At 37.8% G+C, this 21,209-nt stretch overlaps 1 protein-coding gene across 1 annotated transcript; it reads right to left on the bottom strand.

The window, feature by feature from the left end:
- Positions 1-8,979: 8,979 nt before the first annotated feature.
- On the bottom strand, positions 8,980-10,466 carry LOC136253690 (trace amine-associated receptor 9-like). The gene is made up of 2 exons (XM_066046350.1): positions 9,636-10,466; positions 8,980-9,147 (listed from the first exon to the last, which is right to left on the bottom strand). The coding sequence occupies exons 1-2, from the start codon at positions 10,464-10,466 to the stop codon at positions 8,980-8,982; spliced, it is 999 nt and encodes a 332-aa protein (XP_065902422.1).
- Positions 10,467-21,209: the final 10,743 nt, after the last annotated feature.

Below are 21,209 nucleotides of genomic sequence, written 5' to 3' on the forward strand. Positions count from 1 at the left end.
TGACAGCTTAGGACTGTGGACACAAAAGTAATTTAATATGTAATATTATTATAGTTACTTTGTTTTATGGGTAATATGTAACTGTAACTAATTAGTTTTAGCTGCAAGTTAAAGCAGTAAAGAGTTACTTTTAAAAAGTAATTGCCCCAACTCTGCTAGTGGGCATTTAATCCCTATACCCATGACTGAATTAGGGACTAAATGTTCACTAGTATATCTGCAGGTGTATAGACAACCTCCCTTGTTCCCTTATACTTTTTCTATGATCCCCAATTGAACTTAAGTTCCTAATTTTTCTTTAAACTTGTTTGTGTACTTATTTTGTACTATCATTATGACTCATAAACCACATCAAAAGAAAGAATGATGCCAGAGTTAATATTTTGTCTAAACATGCATCCCAACTATCAATTACTGATTTAGTGGCCATTATACTTCGCTTTCAGCTATGTTCAGCCCATTACACATTGCTACAAATGAAGAACAGTAGGAGAAGTGCCTCTGCAATCAATCCAGTCACCATGGAAACTATGGACAATTCCTGTTTACAAAGTAGGGAAGCCATCATGCTACCACGAATTGACCCTTTGGGCTGTCAGCAAAAAGAAATGGGACTCAAAAAGGACAAAGCTGTATGTACTGCGGTATGCCGAAAGGCACCTGTAGGGCTGAGGTGATGTTGAATAGTGAAAAAATCAAGCTTGTAGCCATAGCCGTTATCGAGTTACACTTGTCTGTAGGCAGTAGTTAGTCGGTCTGTCGGCAGAAATTTCCACTGAATAAAAAGATTTTAAAATTCCATAGCAACCTACACATCTGAGGCATGTTTAGCTATTCTGGAGACAATTTTGGGCTTGATTCTACCTACCCAATACTGCCAAGGCACAATGGAGCTATTTAAGGCTGATTTCTGGTCAATATGATTTTGTGAAAAGGTGCTAATGTCTGTGATCACTAATATGCAGCACTACTGTACTGTATGATTATATAATGTTTTGTCCTCTCACAGGTACAGTATATATTCAGACAACATCAGCTCTACTGATAGTGTCAGGATTTTGTGTGTACTCAGTGGCCAGTGCTCTCTTCATGTTCCCCATCATGCACAACTACTACTCACAGGCTCTCACTGTAAGTTATGACCAGACAATTACTTCAATTGATACATATACTCTGTCTTTATGTAGCTGTACCAGTTAGAACACAGTGATGGTATAGGACACTCTGTTGATCTGGTCATTCAGGGTTTTGCTAGATTTGTGTTCCTAGGATTAATACCAGTAATTCTCTGTGATGGAATATTGTACCTCCTGGTGTGTGTGTGTGTGTGTGTGTGCGTGCGTGCGTGCGTGTGTGCGTGCGTGCGTACATGTGTGTGTGCGTGTTCATCAACACTGGTCTTTGCTCCAAAAGGTCCACAAGCAAGAGACCAGTGTTTGAGAAGAAGACCAGTGTTTGAGAAGATTGCTGCTATTCCATCTAACAATGATGTTGCTGCTGCTCTTGCAAAAGTTAGGAATAGGAAGGCTCCTGGTAGCTCGGGGATTTTGCCTGAGATGGTTAAGATGGGGATGGATAACGGTGAATTTTGTGATTTGCTAATCAACTTGCTGAGAGCTGTGTGGAAGGAAGAGCGGGTGCCTCAAGAATGGGTTGATGCTATCTTGATACCCATTCCCAAGAAGGGAAATTTGAAGTTCTGTGACAACTGGAGGGGGATCTCTTTGTTGGAAGTAGTTGGTAAGGTGGTGGTTAGAGTTGTCCAGAACCGGTTGCAGGAGCTTGCTGAGAAGTTACTCCCTGAATCGCAGTGTGGTTTCAGGAAGGGTCGAGGTTGTAATGATATGATATTCACTATTCGGCAAATGTCGGAGAAAGCTGTGGAGCATCGAACAAAGCAATTTTTTATATTTGTAGATTTAAGAATGGCATTTGACTCAGTGCCCCATGAAGCTCTTTGGAAGGTGCTTGGGAAGCTTGGAGTACCAGAAGTGTTGATTAACATTGTGAAGTCCTTTCACGAGAACATGACTGCTCAGATTAGGTTGGATGGAGAGTTATTAGAGGAAATTGATGTGAACAATGGCTTGAGGCAGGGATGTACTATTGCTCCAACACTATTTAATTTGTATTCTTGTGCTGTTACTGAACGATGGTTTTCCCGAATACAGAATGTAGAGGATGTAGGCACTAGATTATTATATAGACTAGACCAACAGCTTTTCCGAAGGTCCACCAGTGGAGTGGAGGAATTTGATATTAATGAGTGTCAGTTTGCTGATGATGTGGCTTTATTAGCCACATCACGTGCTGGAGCTGTAGAGGCCATTAGAGGATATAATTCTGCTGCAGTTGGTCTTGGATTGTCAGTTAGCTTTATCAAGACCAAGTTCATGGTGGCTGGACATGATATAACGGAGGAAGATACTCAGCCGATAGTAACATCTGGAGGGAATGTGGAGTGTGTGTCCAAATTTGTATATCTTGGTTCCCAGATGGCATCTGATGGGAAGTTGGACACAGAGGTGGAGAAACGTATATCTACTGCATCCAGAGCGTTTGGTGCACTACGCCGTGCAGTTTTCCAAGACAGAACCCTGTCAGTTCTCACCAAGAGACTTGTGTATCAGGCATGTGTACTCAATGTATTACTGTATGGAGGAGAGTGTTGGACACCATATAATCGACACCTTGTTCGTTTGAATCGTTTTCACCATCGGTGTATTAGGACTATTCTTGGGATAAGCAGGAAGAAGCAGTGGGAGCAGCATATCACTTCTGAAGTGACCCGTCAGATGTGGGGTGACCCTGAGACCATCAGTGAGAAACTGATTAAGCGTCGGCTAGAGTGGTTGGGGCATTTAGTGAGAATTGGAGACAGCAGGACCCCCAAAAGAACATTATTTGGGTGGTTACCCAAGAAACGACCACCTGGTGGTCCGAGAAAGAGATGGAGAGATGTTGTGAAGGCAGACCTTCAGACAGTAGGACTATTGGATACTTGGTACACCTCAGCACTCCACAGAGATCAATGGGACAACCTGTATAATGAAAGAGTAAGCAACAGTCAACTTCTAGCAAGAGCAGCTTTACCAACAGTGCAGTGTACGGTGTGCAGCAGGACCTTCCGTAGGGAACAGGATAAGGCAAGGCATAAATGTATTGAAGAAAGACTGAAGCCAGTGCATCAACAACAGGGTGCACTGCAATGTGCTGTTTGTGAAAGATGGTTTAGGAGTAAGGGTGGTCTTGCTGTACATAATTGTAATCCCATCAAGCACAATATATTTGAACATGCACCAATTCCAGCAGTGGAGAATAGAATACAATGTTCTATATGTGAAAGATCTTTTAGCCGGTCTAGTGATTTGAAGCGACACAAATGTCTGGCAGAGAGATCACTGCCAATTGAACTTCAACATGGAGCTATTCAGTGCTCATTATGTCACCGTTGGTTTCGTAGCAAAGGAGGACTAACTGTACACAAGTGTCGACCAGCTGAGTAGATATCTTAAGCTTCTTCATACAACCGTATGAAGACCACGTGACCTTTATGGTAGTGGAGAGGAGGAGGTGCGTGCGTGCGTGTGTTTGTGTGTGTGCATGCATGCTTGCGAGTGTGTGTGCATGTGTATGTGCGTGTTTGAACAAACATTGTTATTGATATTCCCTATTTTAGGTAATAATGGTATCATCATACAGTTTTGAAGTTTATCTACAAGTGTTAGTTGTCAATATGGCTCTCAACCAGACATGGATTGCTCTACTAATATTTGTACTCTGTGCATTCCCCAGTATAGCATTCCGCCTGTCACCAGTGATTAGTTCAGTAGCTGGATTTACTAGTGGCTTCTTTATACCCCGTGAATCCATGCCTCCTTGGTGAGTTGATAGTGTAGACTCTAGAATGACATGTATGGCTTACACAAAAACTCTAGTTACATGTGCTTGTTTACATTGGAGTAAAATGTGGCTTCACCATTTCTAAGCTTTAATAGCCTTCTTGCTTGCTTGTAACACTATACCATCATGAATTTGTTGAGTCATGGTGAAGATGAGACAAATCCAAATTCCATAGATTGTTGTACTCATGACTTCTGATGTGCTTTTAGTTTATTTTCAATATAGTTGCTATAGAATTGCATTCAATAATAAAGCTGAAACTTTAACAGATCATTAATTTGTCCTTCTAGACATGTAGCTAAGAAACCATAATATGAATTCAAGAAAAATGCCAACTAGTTGGGTTTTTATTCAGCAGATCACATGCAGTATAATATAAATCAGATCCTTATTACCTGTAGGGTGACTGAAGTGCCACTCTCTGGTATATTCATTAAGGTAGCTTAATCTGAAGGTTATCATGATTATTTTAGAATTAATGACAGCTTGTGCATTATTTCACAATATTAAGAAAACATTGATATCAAACTTACAAACACATATGTAACTATGCCAAAAATATTGCTGAGTATACATAAAATGTGTGAAAATTTGGTACAGGTAGCTTCAACCATTGGTAAGCTACAATACACCAAATACTTGAAACTGGGTCAAATATATGTGCACTATTTGTATACATTCTTTTTGTAAGAAAAACTTATTTAGTTCTGTTCATACCTATCTGTACACAGGTATCGTTGGTTGTTCTTTGTTAATCCTAACTACTATGGTTTCTCCTCAACTTCTTATCTACTGTTAAAGGAGTTTGACTCAAACTGTGCAGGAAATGAGCTGGAGTGTTATGTCTCCACTGGGGACTACACCTTGACACAGTTCAATTTCAATGAAACCAACCCCGCTCTGCATGTAACAGTGAGTGTTCAGTAAACTAAAGACTTGCATATAGTCTGTACTGTAACTGTTTAGGAAAAGTTACACATATCAGCACTTTTGAATTTTGCAGATGGTCCAAGCTATTGTAAATTGAAGTGTAGTAGGCATGTGTGATTTTTTGCCGTTAAACTTTGTAGATGCATTAGTTTATCAATCATTCCCATGTAGACGTGACAAAAAAATCTGTCTTTTCTGATGCAAATTATCATCCACAACTCTGTGACCATTAAAACAATCCATGAATTCACCTCTAAATGTATGCCAAATTTTACAGCAGTTGAGGTACAAATTTGTGTTTATACTGGTTTTGTAGAGTATGCAAAAAATGAAGAAAAACTTACTGAAGCCCCTGCAAAAAATGTAAAAATGAAGAACTTAAGCCTATCTGTGTATAAGATGATTTTGCTTAGATTTGGTGTGTGGGTACCAAAAGTGGAGGGCAATTACAAAAATTGTGTAATTTTGAGAAGGAACCATGGAGCCTATGCACAACATGGTATGGTGTGCCAGCTTTCTTGGCTGCACTACTCACTACCAAGTGTATTGATTTTTAAAAATGAAAAAGGCAATGTTCAAATTTTTATGTAACTTTGCCAGTAGATCGAAGTGCAGTATATAGTAAGCTCACAAACACAGCAGCTTGTAGTAGTTGTGCACTTACAGTCTTATGCCTGATAACAGTAATAGTCAAGATGCAGATTATTGCTCTTGCTCCAACTTCCTCAACAAGCATTAGTGCAGTCACTGTAAATTTCAGTAATTTCCTGATGACTTAGCTGCTGAGTTTTAGTATCTGTCTGCAGTTGAAGTACAAAAAATCAAGTGAACTTGGAATAGTATAGAAATGCATTCATTGAGAGTGGTTGCATGTTGAACTAATTTTTATAAGTGCCCACATGAGAATCCATATAACACAGGAATTGAACAGCCCACATTTGTCACCCTTGACACATTGTATCACATCTTTGTAGTTGTTTGCGTTTAATGTTATTTTTATTAAAGTCATGTTAGGTTGAATGCGGAGACAATTCCAGATCCCAAGTTGTGTGGTTCATTTAGGTGCTTGCCTAGAATGTCAGTTGTCCTGGTGTAGAATTTTCTGCTAACAGTTTTGTTGCCAAGATTCTGACTATATAGGCTTTGATCCTTTGTACATGTCCCTAGTATACACATTTACATGTAATATGTATATCTTATAAAGTGTACTATAAATTCATGAGTTGGTATAATTAATGTGCGTTTGTAGTAGATAAAGTATGTTTTATAGCTGTAAATGTACTACTGTAGTAGATGTTGTATAATTTGTCATAAGATTTTGCTGTTGATGACAGTTGGTTACCTCATACTAGCAGTGATAGTAATGTGGATCAGACATGTCGACTTTGGTCCTACACTTCGGCGACTTCAGGCTATATTCTTTAAGTAAGATATCGCCATGTCAGTAAAATATGTTTGAGTGGGTCACTATAACGAGTTTGTATAGAAATGGTGTCCACTAAGTTACTCCCTGCTATACAAGTTTTCAACCTCCTTGTAGGTCCCGAAAATACAAAGCAAACTTTTCTGAGTAATGTGTAAATTAATATGTTAAATAATGCTGTGTCAATTTTAATTGCACATTAGTAAAAAAGACAAAAGATAAAGACATTGATGCTGTTGCTTCTTTCCAGGTCTTACAGTAGAATATCTAGTTTTGAACAGTGGTTGAAACTTGAATCTCCAACAGAAACAGAAAATGAGAGTGAACAGACGGGGTCTGACATTCAAATGACAGAAATTGGTAGTGCAACTAATAGCGATCAAGATGAATATTGCAGTGACATTGATGAAGATGATGAAATATACTTTGATGATATGGAATTAGAAAACACAGCTCCTCTTGTAGCACAAGGTCAACAATTTAATGGTGGCAATAAGACAAATACCTCAACTAGCATCATTTTCTCCAAACAACAACATAGTAAGCTATCTTTGCCTACTGTTGAAGAAGAAGAACCATATCCTACCACTACATAAAATAATGGCTCAGACTTGCAACTTGAGAAGTTACAAGACTACTCTATTGGATCCCAAGGTAGACAAGACACCAATCATGAGTTATTCAAGAAACAAGCCAGCTCATTCAGTTTACCAGAAACAGGGAATTCTTCTAATCTTGAACTACTTGTGAGAAGAAAACCGTCTATAGATAGAACTGAAGCTGGAAGCAAAACACATCCTAAACTACAAAGAAGAAATACAAGACAGCGATTTTCTCGAAAATCTAAAGATTTGCATCTTCAACATCGTACATCATGTTTCCAGAGTAAGTTTCTCAATGATGATGAATTTCATGTAATCTGGAAACCTGACACACCAAATGTCACAACTGCCAGACTGAGTGATTCAATGCAAAAGAATCTTAGTACTTCTACTACAGTGCCATAAATTGATCCTAGTTTACCTAAGTCAACTTCTTGGAGCCAACAATGTGAAACTGTTTCTCCAGCAGCTATTAGCACTACATCCACCCCAAGTACACCAGCAGATTTGCGCTTTAGACAAAAACAATTATTAGAACGTGTCAATGTAGCTCGTGAAGTGTCTAAAGATCAGAACATTAAACTGGTACAGCCAGAAGTTTCTCAAAATGTCAAGCAACGTGCTCTCCGACTTGCTTCAAGATATGTTTCTTTCCGAATTAGTAAGAAACCTCAAAATATGGCTAATGTAGTATTGCAAGCCCAAAAACAATCACTTCTTGCCAACTCTGATCAACCACTAAGTCCAAAACAAAAGTGGCAAAGGGCTGTTTTATTATCAGTCAACAAAACAAAAGTAATGAAAAATCCATCAGAAACTTCATTAAGTAGTAGCTATTCAGAAATACAGCTAATCATCAGTATCCATACAATTGGTCACAGAATGAGCAGGATGAGCAAAACCCCATATCACAGTGAATTTCCAATGTAACAGTCAGATTATACTTTGTCGTCAAAGTCAAAGGATTCTTCAAGCACGAAGAAAAGTGCACTAAAAACTTGTGCTAGTTGTGCATTAATGAACACTAAACCCCTACTAGAAGACGCTACTGAACTGGAAAATGATTGTTTTGAAACAACAGCTAAATTTTCCACTGCAGCTAGTTCATCTGTTGAGAATAAGAATTCCACCAATACACTGGAAGTAACAGATGGCTCTTCTGCAGCATCACCTGATGATAATGATTGTAAGGATGTATCAGAAGCTGGTAAAAAATTTGCTGCAGTACATAAACCAGCACTGGCTACAGCAAGAGTATTTCAATGACTGGCTTTGTGACTATCTGTAAAGCATTAATACAATACAATACAATACAATAAAGTGGTCAAACATATTATTGAGCTGCTCAATACTATAGCTATAATTTTTAATGTGTGTGTGTGTGTATATGTGTGTTCATAAAATTTCATGATATAGTTAAATGAAATAATAAATAGCTAATCAAATAAACTGACAATAGAAACCTCTAAGTGTTAATATATAACAAGTGTTTATTTTGGGAGTAGCTAATCAAAATTGTTGACATGAAGCCTTTTAAGTACATCAACTAGAGTGGTCAATTATTATGGTCGGACACAGTTGGATAGATGTGCACTACAAGGTGGTCTCTATATGTGATTAGTAGGCAATTGCTAATTGGAGTACAAAACGCTGGTACGTAATGAGTAGAATTATTCCCTGCACTCAAATGTGTGCGATAAGTTACCTACAAATTGACTTAATTATTTTACTGAGTAATGTTGTAGCTATACCTGTTAGTAGTAAACATGTATGAATTAGCATAAAATTTTTGAAATGCCTGAGCTAGCTAATATCCCACACACTATATAGTTACATTAATGGAGAAGAAGCTTAAGGTAGAGGAACAAACACTAATACTTAAATCATTGCCTTGATAACTGAAGCTAAGTGAGTAGCTCTATATACCATCCACTGGGACAACCATCTCTTGCAGTGACATTGATGTTGACAATTTTCCTCTGCATCCTAAGCAAACAATTGTTTTACATACAATACCTCCATTACTGGTCATCAATTCGAATTGAAAGTACCCCAACTTGTCACCAGTTTCAAGATAGTTGATGTAGATGATCTCACAAGGTAATACATTATGGTCAATAATTATTCACCACACACAAATGCATCTGTGATGTTACATAAGAGCATTGTTAGATATCTGACACTTGAGGATGCATTCTTAGTGTTAAATTTCTGATTCTCTTTTTCAGTATCCTTGCAGGTACTGGTACTGAGTTCTGGATTAAGGAGGTAATCCGGATTATAATATATCTACAACAGTACTAAAGCAACTCTTTATGACTTAGTTTAGCTTTCTAACTGCAAAGATAGAGACCTATACATCATGTATATAATAGTGCTAGAATTTATTTTTACTACAAAATGGCTATTGACAAATTTTTGCAACATCTAAAATGATTCAATTACCGCAACACAAAATGATGGAATTCAGACAAGTAAGGGCCTATGACTCAAAGAAACATAGCTATATAGTAATATAGCTATGTATAATTAAAACCCATATTCAAGTGGATCAACATGTGGTACATTGTGCAAAAGGATAATGTACAGTATAATACTGGTAATTAATTTAAGATTAATACAACACATTTACATTACATAAAATATATACAACTTTTACATGCCTGATATATAACTTTGTGTTTAATTGTTATACTTTATCTGCTTATATGTATGTTGCAAAGGCTTTATTTCATAAAACTCTAGCTACAGTACATGCACAATAGCCTTTTTGATACCCTGATCATTGGTCCACGGACTTGTTTGAAATACAAGCCATACACAAATGGGTCAAGAAGAAATGTCGTATAAGTGACATTGGGAATAATGATGTAGTCCATAATGTTGTGATAAGCTGTGGAGTTTATCAGTACTTCTCCTGGAATATACAATGTCAGGAAGAGCACACCAATAGAATAATTCCCAAATAAAATAACCAGTAATGTCTTAATAGGTTTAATGTGGTGCTTGAGTTTGTGCTGCTTTCGTTTTAAAGCTTCAACTTGACTGGTAGAACCTGATAATCTGGTTTCCTTTTGGATTTGTTTGTTAACTTGATAAGTTTTAATGGCTAAGTAGACATTGAGGGACATTGTTATAATTGTTTCCATAAAGACTGGTGTTGCATAAGTTGTTATAGTTTCAACGAAAGCATTGCCATAAGTGCAGGTACCATACTCAGACACTTCAACATAATCATCACTGTTAAAAAGCAGATGAGCTGTAAGTGCCATTGATAAAGGCCATAAAATGACACATATGCTTAGAGTGACAGAGGTTGTCATAATTCTTTTGTGTTTGAAAGGAAATCTGATAGCAATTACTTTGTCAACTGATATCATCAATATTGTAAAATGAAGCACAACTATCGGATGAAAGAGAAAATAGTACACATTACAACTGATAAAATCTCCTGCCCCAATAGCATAGCCAATAGTCATAATAGCAGACATCACATAAAACAGCACTGCTAATATCATATCAGTTATCATCAAATTAGCCACAAAGATGTTATGAGGCCTGTGTAACCTTCTTGTAGTATTGATGGTGACTAAGACCAAACTAGCCATTAGAAAAACGATCAGTGTAGCCATCACCTTGAATCCCAAGGACAGGTAGGTAGAATACTCTGGAAGATTGTCTACATCTTGTGATAGAAACAGTCCTGAATGTTTTGCTAGCAAGTTCCTGATTGATGTTCGTATATAAAATGGTGGTGGTTAGTGTATTCAGTGAAACACAACAGGTATTGTTTGTCACAGTAAAATGCATACCGTATAGGGCAAGAAATTTTCATGGTATTAAATTTTTGTGGATTGCTAAAATATATGTAATTTTCATGGAATAAATTTCCGTGGTTTAAACATCAATCTCCATACATGCAACTAGTACAGGAGCTAATGTTTAATTTCGCAGATAAGACACCTGCAAAATCCATGAAAATTTGTATCCCACAAAATTTTCTTACCCTACGGTAACAAGATCTTTATATGTATAGATTGTTAATTGAATCAAATATGAATCTTGGTTAGAGATTGCCTTGTCTACAACTTGTGAAAGAAATAGTGCTGAATCTTTCTCTGAGAAATATCCAGTTGATACTCATAACCAGATGCTGTGGATTGCATCTGTTGTAGCTTCAAATTCACCCACTCCACAACCAACGTACACTGTTCTAAATGTTAAATAGTACCAAAGTGTTGGAAATTCTGTAAGTAATTTATTATTCCTTATAGTGTTTTTATAAGTGCTTGATTGTAGAGAACAGGTGGAGTTGCTGCAGTTGTTTCCCATTTATTAGCCATTGTTGCTATGTATGTTGGCTATCAGTTTCATTTTGTAAATGAAAAGTTGTAGATGTGACACGTATTTTTTTCCCTTTGTGTGAATTCCCATTGCTAGCTAGCTACATGTACAAGTGTATAATATATATATATAAATTTTAGAAATAATTTCATTTTAAGATCATTTCAATTACCATACTATTAACACTAAGCTAAAATCTTGACTGCCATACTAATATTAAACACTTTTGTACCCAACTAGCTCGCATACCCCTGCAGGCTGCTCTTTTCCTTTTGCATGTAATTCCCACAAGAAAGTCTGCACTTCAGTTTTTAAAGCTATGTACCAGTGTACTGTGCTGAGCTATTTTATAATGGAAGCTGGCCATGTACATCAGCTTGAAATGGTGTAACATTAAGCTGACCGTTTTATTACAAACAATGCAAGGGTTACTGCATGCAATGTTAAGTTAGTTAATCTCCCATCTTTATCACAAGGAAGAGATAACATGGGTAACCTTTTATAAAATTGTCAACTAACTATTTCAGATATCCAACAACGAATTAATCCCTCCATCCATACCACAACTAAAGGCCATGCATCCTTACCGCTCGCTATATGAGACCCTATAAAAAATTGACTAATCAGCAATAAAGTTATTGAAGTAATGGAAAAACAACAACCTACCTCCTGATGAATGCAGCAGGAACAATACATTTAGACAGTTGATAAACGTTATAATCATCCCATCTACGTATATTGTAATTTTCCTGTTCCTTATACTCCCTGCATGGTGGAGGGAAAGCTTGTATTCAATGTTTATGCAGCCCACTATGCAGACTTCAAAACAGGTTCACAGATAACTATTATGGAGTTTAACAATTCCTCTCCCACAATCTTCGTGCAAGATAATACCTCCTATTCTTTGCATGGATTGCTGATGTAGTTAAACAGAAAGTTCAGTAACTATACTTAGCTATTATAGAATTGGTTTGAACTTCAAGCATATCAATATTATACAGGACAGTGTGGCTTTACTTCTTATGTAAATACATATGCATTAGATTGGCAACTCATCCATAGATTTTATCCTGATTCTACCATGCAGAATTATAGAGATCGTAAGTGTAGCTCTCAATATATGTAGATGTGTAGTATAGCTATTTCTATCATATAATTCCTTGTATTTTATTATAAAAGCTACTTGCTGCTTGCTGTTTGCTGTTACTGCTGCAGTTTGCTGCTGCTCAGTCGAGGCTCTGAAAGATAAATATCACTAGAACATTGTAGCTACCATGGAGGACTGTTCTGCCTTTTGGTTGTGGAGACTTTTGGAATTATGGACTCAACTTGCTGTCAGTGTAGAAATGCTACATGCAAGATATACTAGGATTTCCTAGGAAGGTGCTTGATTTTGTTGTTTCTGGAGATTTTCACACAGATTTATCTGTAAGATAAAGCAAACAAGTGCTAATTTGTTATTGGAATGTTTGCAGCAGCTGCTATCAGCACAATTTTAACATATGTAAATATCCAAAAAGTGGTCACGTGACCAAAAATCCCTTCATATAAGATTTACACTATAAAATAAGATGATACTCAGTCTTTTTCATTGTTTCTGATGATTTTCATACAGGCTTACCTTTAGATAACACAAATACGAGCACAAATAAGTGCTAATATATCATTAAATTGTTCAATATCAGTGCAGTTTTAACTGTACACAAGGTAAAGGAAAAATTAGAAATTTTAAGTTCGATTAGGGATCAAATTTTAAGTTCGATCCAGTGTCAGGTCGTATTCTTTACGACCTGACACTGGCGACACCGAGACAAACTGGCGCCTTCATGTCATGCATGTCAGTCGAACTGAGCTGGCTCAGTACCGATATGACACGGCCCAGTCAGTATATACGATCTATCTGAAATGTATGTATGTAAAGGTCGTAGTTACCATATGGTAAAAGGTGACGTTCACAGGAGTGTATAGCCCGTATGTTGCAGACCTTTCATGATTTTTTAAAGTCAACTATATAGAGCCCGAGGCTACATGCATGCCATTTCTAGTCAAGTTATCATCACAAGGCTGGGTTAATTGTATCAGCAAAATTAGATGATGCAAGTTGTTATGTGTCAAGTTTGCTGTGCATGTGTTGTTATTACAAGGTCATGCACATTCGGTTGTTTACTGATTGACATGTCTTTGATGTTAGCTACAGGAAGGAGAAAAATTTTACCTGTTCAGTGATTACCATCTCAGCGAAAACCCGTCTAGTTTGCACAATTTCTGACTTTTTAAAATTTTCTTAGCACCACTCTAGCTATAGTACCAAAAGCGAACGTGCATGAGAATAAAAGTCATGAGTGAATGAGGCATTGAACCCTGACCATTAATTCACATATTAAAGCATGCATGCTCACTATGACATAACAATCAACTACATGGTGCTACATTAAACCATAGTTTTCGTGATCATCGTACATAATTGCGCATGCGCAGCCTTATTGCGTAATCTTGCACCTCACGTGCTGATCTGAGCCCTATAAATTCGCCACCTTGGCTCGATCCGCCACCAGAATACGGTAAGGTCGCTGATTCCACTTTGAGTGTAATTGGTAGCAACCGTACGCATATTGGAAAGGACCGCGCCAGGTTTGACGTTGAGTGAATCCGTTTCATCCGGCTGAGTGCGACGTTTCCAAGTATTAGACTCGTCTGTGGCCAGTGGGTGAGTATCTATCTTAACTGTTGTATGTACGCGGCATGTGCAGTCCTTAAGGCCAGAATGGCTTAACAAAACCCGGCTTCTATGTCTTGTAGTCAGTCTACTGTCGATATGACATGGCTCAAACGCTGGACTAGCCGCACTTCATGTCAGAATCGTTAAGGTCGGCGTAGAACCATGCTAGAAGGTGCATGCATGTTCACGGCTAGATAAAATAGTAGTCAATGCCGTCTGCCTCATGATTCAAGGTGTCTTCAGTGCCATTTATAGCAGCTCACAGCCAGTGTCATTCGGCTACTATAAGCTCAGTAGAATGTTGTATTAGCTTAAGCGGACTGCGCTCTGTGTAGCTATCATTGAAAAATTAGCTGATGTATGCATGTTGTTTATGAAAACGTGAAAGGTCACTGTTGTTTGTTGTGACAATTGGAACGTGTTGGTTATCAACAACAATCCTTAGACATTAAGAATACTTTAGACGACTCCAAATAAATTCTCTGTTTCCCGTCCACCGCCCGCATCCGGTTACTGTCAGCCCATTATTCTGTATTCTTCCATTATTTTCCGGTTATTCTTGCATACTGACAGGCTCAGAAAAGCCATCTTGAAACAGTGTCAGCAGTGCTATCGAGTTGACGCAAACTTCACGTTTGTACTATTTTTGCAACTTGAAAAGGAAGGAACAAGCTTAAGCATGCTCTTATGTAGCTTTCATGGTTGTGCCAGGTAAATAATGGCTTTAAAAGCTGCAAAACTTATAATGAAATAATGGAAATGGACCGCCCGCCTACATGCAAATATGCTTGACTCCAGGACGGGAAACAGAGAATTTATTTGGAATGGCATTAGGGTACCCCACATCAACTCGTCAGTCATTTGTGAACCATCATGACTATCTAGAGGTTACTACAGTACTACGTACATATTATAATGTGATTATATTGTTTATAGGAATGTCCAGATCCCCATCGCCCACAGGAACTGGTGCAGACGGCAGTAGCCGTGCACCTGATCCCACTGGTGAGTTAAATCTAATGTGTGTGTGTGTGTGTGTGTGTGTGTGTGTGTGTGTGTGTGTGTGTGTGTGTGTGTGTGTGTGTGTGTGTGTGTGTGTGTGTGTGTGTGTGTGTGTGTGTGATAGTTAATTGTATTGTGGGACAAGCATATCAAGAAGTTTGCGGACATTTGCTACACTTTTGTTGATGGCAAAAATGCCAGCTGGAACAGGCATGTCCAATGCATTTCGATTGAAGAACCGTTAAGAATTAAATTTATTATCGTGTACCACTTACCTCAAGTCTGTTAGTAACTTTCCTAGCTTAATCCGTGTAGAGCAACTCACTGCAAGTACAATAATGCCAAAGAAGTCCGTTTCACAGAAATTTGGCACGTAAAAATGGCCTAAACTGACCCAGTGTAGCAAATTTCCCCATAAATTTTGTGTTGGGCGTTTCGGGAGCATGCAATAAAGGGCTTAATAACCTGCGACACATGATAGATACCTCAGATTCTAAACCAGATTTAGAAAGAGCAGTGAACAGTGATTAAGATGAACTATAGCAAAAGAAATTCAGAGGAAATTTAAGCGTGTCATGTTAAGGTTAATTGAAAAGAACTCACTTTTTCTATGGCAAATTGTATGGCAGATATTTGGAAGGGAATGTTCTGAGCTATTTCAATGTCTTGAAAGCCATTGAAATAGCTTGCAGCCTTCACTACATAGTATTACAATGAAACAAAAGCACTGTGAATTAGTTTTGCAGGTTGGTTTGTGAAAATTACAGTGTTTTGTGATTAAGCAAAATAGTGTCCGTGCCATGTGGCAAACTTCTTTATATGTAATTTTTTGAACCACATTTAAATCAGAGGCAACTAGGTGGGATTAATCTCTACATGTTAATACAGACAGAATATGGCTTTTAAAGTTGTGCTCAAAGTTAAGTTGTGTTCAAATTTCTTATAATATTAATCGTCATCTTTGTTAATATACGTATGTACTGTTTTACTATGTAGCCCCCACCGTGACATGTAGTGCCACCAGTGGTAAGTTGATAAGCTTTACCTATAATGTACTGTAAGGATATAATTTCACCATCATAGGATCGATGACGTCGTCATCAGGCAGTGGGATCCATGGTATGTTTAAATGTTTTCTCTGTCCTGTATTTGTTGTGTGTACATGTACATGTGTTTGTGTATGCATGTGTGTGTGTCCTTCCTTATATGTGGATGTTTATTTATAATGTGTTGCTTTACTATGTTGTACTTTGAATGGGAAAGTGTCAAAGTGTGCTATTATTACACTTTGGGTTATAGACATGTCAAAAGTTTAGGAATAGGGATTGCTGAATAAATCCACAAATCAAAAGGAGATGGCTGGAAAGATCAACAAGTATTGTGGTTATATCAAATAAACCCAATATTTAACTTTGCCAGCGTATGTACTTTGGTACTTTTGATGACACATGATCCTTGTTGGTTTATGAATTTTTCAGTTTCATAATTGTTACCTGCTGAGCAAAACCAGCCGTTTTCTTTTATTGCTTCTCTGTTAGCTATAGTAACAAAAGAGTGGACAACCAAAGTTTCAGCTTTTAGTGATGAATAGTTTTGCGAGTTATATTGCTAGACAGTTGGAATAGGAATAGGCTCGATTTGTACAACACAGTATGGCAAATAAATTGCAGGAACTTATTTAATTGATCATAATTAACTCAAGACTGAAACAAGCTACAAAAATGGTGTTTGGCTTGGTATGTTCCCCATGAACTGGCACATCGGTCAAGGTATAGTGTTTTTCCTGTACATTTACGTGGAGACAAAGAAGAAGGCCTTTTCAACAAGTAAATAATGATGGTAAACTTTTTACTACCACATCATAAACAAGCACCCATAACTCACACGCTGTGCACTGTGTACGAGCAAGAATTAAAAATAAATATTTTCTTACTCTCAACAAACGGGATTCTGGTGGCATGTAGGTTTTATTCATTTGAGCTTTGTTTCAGTGCATATAACGAAGCTATTGAAATGTGAGTAAAATTTTATGTAGCATACGTATTTTTACCCAGTTTATTTCAATGCTTTTTAATAGCAAAATAGTATTTTGCAAAAACGGCAGTTTTTGCTCAGTGGTTCATATTTTCTAATATATATGACCAGATTTGTGAAAAGGGGTCTTCCACACACATACATTTCTATGAGCTTCAAAAATCATAACTTAGTGTTTAATAAACATATAAACCTGAAATTTATCCCATTCACAAAGCAGTGTTGGAGCTTACCACTGATCAAATTTTAAGTTAATAGCAGCTTTCAGTCTGAAGGTTTAAGTTGTCAAAGTTGGCATATTGGATGTGTGTGGAATACCCCTTTTCACAAATCCAGTCACATATGTCTATTTTGTTTGCATTAATGTTAGACACTTAGCTTAGTATAGACTTCAATTTCTAATGAAAACATTAGGTTGAAGATGTGCAATTATACAAGTGCAAGAAAAAATTTGGGATTAAAGTAGGGATTAAAATGTGATCATTCAGTTGTGTTTTGTCTCAGCAGCTTGTTTCAGTGCTTTTTATTGCTGCAGTCCCTACTCATATGGAAAATTCCTATTTTTTTCTTGTACTTGTTTGTGTACTTTTTTGTAAATTTTTATTGAATAACCGTATTTAGTAATCCCCCCCCCCCCTGCAATTCTCGAAATACACAGCTAAACATTCCTAAGGATGCGGATTTTTAACAAACCGCTTTAAACAACACATTACCCACAGAAGTATCTTTTCAACTGTTTTATAGTGTGTCTACAGTATTATTTTCCACTAATTCTCTCAGCAAAGCCTCAGGGCTGTTCTTACTTTTAGTTCACGTAAGTACGGGTCACGCCCACTTTCTAGATGACAAGATACACTATACTACGGTGTTTTTCAGTTGTAGTACGCCTGAAAAGTGCTCTGGGAAAGCTACCCATAGAGTCTGTAGAGAGGCACCATATACAACCTGTTTTTAAACTCAGAAAAGAAACCACCTTCAAGCCAAAGCAAACTCTAATCCTTACGTGTGTAATGGCAATGTTGAACAGGCAGCAGCATATCCCGAGGTGTATCCCAACATTAAATCACGTGCTTGCTACATTATACTACACGTTTATTCCAATATGTTGGGGCGCTGTGGTGTGCGTGTTTTGATGGAAGCCGTACCCATGAGAGATGGCCACGATAAAGAAGGATCAAAGATAAAACAGTAAGACAGTAGCGCACGCATCGTAGGTATTTAATATTGTGAAAGGTTTTTCTCCACAAAATTTGAAGTGTTTCCGCCAAAGAAGCAAGGCTGTAGCTGTGGGTTAACAATTTACATACCAAACTTGTCTGGTTTGCTTTTGGTAGATGGTTTTTTCAGATGGCCTGTATAACCACGTAAGACTTCTGTGTAGGTCTGGGATGTGGTGTCAAGGGCTCAAACACACTGAAAAATGAGCAGGTAGCTTGAGTGTGCTTTGTGAGAGATTTCAGCTTATGGTATCTACCTCTTGACTGGGTGTTTTGTGGTCAGGTGGTGCCTTCAATTATCATGTTGTAGTCAATCTGTTGCCCATCTTGCCCCTTATTGAGCACTCGTGATACAGCAGCACTGGTGAAAAGCTGGCTCATAAGCTCCAGTATGTACACATCATTTGCTGGTCCTCAGTAAACTCAGAGCAACAATTGCACACTATCAACATTATGTCTGGATCATGTGATCTCACACAAGACCTATCTTGTCTATTGTATGTTAGCAAAATCATGCAACCATATCCCAAACTGAGATGACACCAGCATGAGGTTGTTGCATTATCAGGCTAATAATTCACATCAAACTTGCCTTCTGGTCTGCTTTTCTGTGTAACCACTCCAAATGTTTGTGCAAGACTATGAACACCAGGAATATGGTGTAGAGGATTCCAACACTCTGGAAGATGAACAAGTAGCTGAACAGCCTATTTCCTGTTTCTGACAGGCTGTTTTGTGGTATGGTGCCTTCAATTATCATCCTTGTCCATATAATAGTTAGACGTCAAGAACCAGGGTTCTACGGGATTTAGAAAACTCGAAGGCCCTGGGCTGTAGCGCCTGAGCGCAGCGAGGGCGCTACTAATGGCCTGAGGGTTTTCTAAATCCCGTAGAACCCAGTGGTTATTGACGTCTAACTTATTTAGACTACAACTCGTTATTGTACCTTGAGTTGACAGCTGCTTGTAAATAGGAAATGTATGGCTAATTACTAGAAACAAGCCCTCTACACCTCCCGACATGGCGGGACCTCAGCGTGGCTGTTGCTACCCGTTTAAATGCCCATGCGTTGCCAATGTTACAGGCGCGTGTTATGTATCGAAGTACTGGACTCAGCGAATGGACTACAACTCATTGTTGCTGTTGTTGTGCCTCGACAGCTGCTTGTAAGCAAGTAATGTAGTGTTGATTAGTACAAACAAGCCCATTACACCTCCCTCTAATTCAGTACGGCTGTTACTAGCCATTTAAATGCCCATGCGTTGCCAATGTTACAGGCGCGTAATTATCGTGTTTCGTATCACCTCAGAGCTTGGTCTCTATTGGACATGACCGTGGCTCTACGAGATTTAGAGACCACGTTTTCAGCCAATCAAATTTCAGTATCAAACTTGTTGTAGTCTAATATGTACGTAGTCTAGCTATCTTTTGTCCACCCCCTTGAGGAGCAACGCTCTACAAGGATAAACTCGCTTCATCGATACATGTAGCTACCAGGACTGGTGAGTTAAAACATTAAAATACCTTTTTCTATGAATCAGCACTGCAAACATGGGAAATTTTCCAAAATTAGCATCCCTGTTGTGAAATAATAGTGCAAATGTGGTGGCGTGTCAATGATTTATAGTGTACTGTCAAAATTATACATTTAATTATTTTCTGCCTAATTGTTGTATTATTGTGCTTCTATCATACAGTACAGTGGGTCCTCAGTTATCCAAACAGCATTGTTGTTATAGTTAGCCAAAAGTGTTAAGATAAGTGGAATTGTTTGGATAACTGAAGCAAGTGAAATTGTTCAAATGTTCACTGTGTTGCATTAAAATTATGATAACACATTTACTTAATCAACTATTAATTATTTAGATTAATGATTATGATGTGTGTTGTGTATGTACAGCCACCACCTCAGCTATACCAGTCCACTTTGTAACATCTAGTAGGGCTGGTGAGCACCGTCTTGCAGGTACGTTCAATATTACTTTAGTAATTTTACAAGTATTGTTTGACCTATGCAAGTACAATTACATATGCATGGATTATTATATTTGTATTTATCATAACAGACTGCTTCATGTCGACTAGACAGCTGCATAGAACACCACCTGGTACGTTTATTTACTCTTGTTAGTATGTACACAAAAGTAGGGATTTTCAACTAAAGTAGGGACCTGGAACTTTGATTTTAAAAAAAGTACCCAAGCTGGAGTGGTGCACGATATTGAATCACAGTAAGAAGTGTTATTTCCCTACTGTGCTCAATAAATGCACAGTGGAGATATAACACTTCTTATTGTTTTACTGCTTTTTTCAGTACTTTTTATCAATGTACTATGGTTTCTACCAAGAGTTAATAATAAGAGAGGAGAGTGTCTAATGCTGTATAGTGCTGTAATAGATGATTGTGCAGAAGTTAAATGGCTTCGTTTCCGTGTATCGTATAGGCTTCTAGTATTTGTTCGTTTCCTTACCGCAATTAGTTTAGCCACACCGTGATGAATCCTTGAGAATATTCGAAGACTGAACTAAAGACTGAGCTGTATGTACAGGGAACAGTGCTCCTTCTATTGAAGAATGCTCAAAGGTAGGGTAACATGGCGACGCAGTGAAAATCCAAAGTGATACTCCACTTTTGGTTCAGTGTTTATTGGTTCTCAGACGCTCTCCCCCAGAGTTATCTTCGAGGTTAACAACCACACTTCTTTACGCAACAGAGCAATGCTCTTCGTGGTGAACTGGAACATCCGAGTTGAACACACGCCCTTGTGTCTGGGATAGCCTTTGTGGTTAAATGCGATAGTATACTAGCCAGTCTGTACGTTACGTGGAAAAGAAGCCGTTTAACTTCTGCGCAATCATCTATTACAAGACCATACAGCATTAGACACTCTCCTCTCTTATTATTAACTCTTGTTTCTACTTTAGTTGAAAATTCCTATTTTTGTGTACTTGTTTATTAACTTTTTTTTGTAAAATAGAATTATTGTGACTGGTGAACCCATGCTTACTCATCAAAAGAAAAGTGTTGCGTGTCC

Source organism: Dysidea avara, chromosome 4 (genome assembly GCF_963678975.1).
Source record: "Dysidea avara chromosome 4, odDysAvar1.4, whole genome shotgun sequence".
Taxonomy (NCBI): Eukaryota; Metazoa; Porifera; class Demospongiae; order Dictyoceratida; family Dysideidae; genus Dysidea; species Dysidea avara.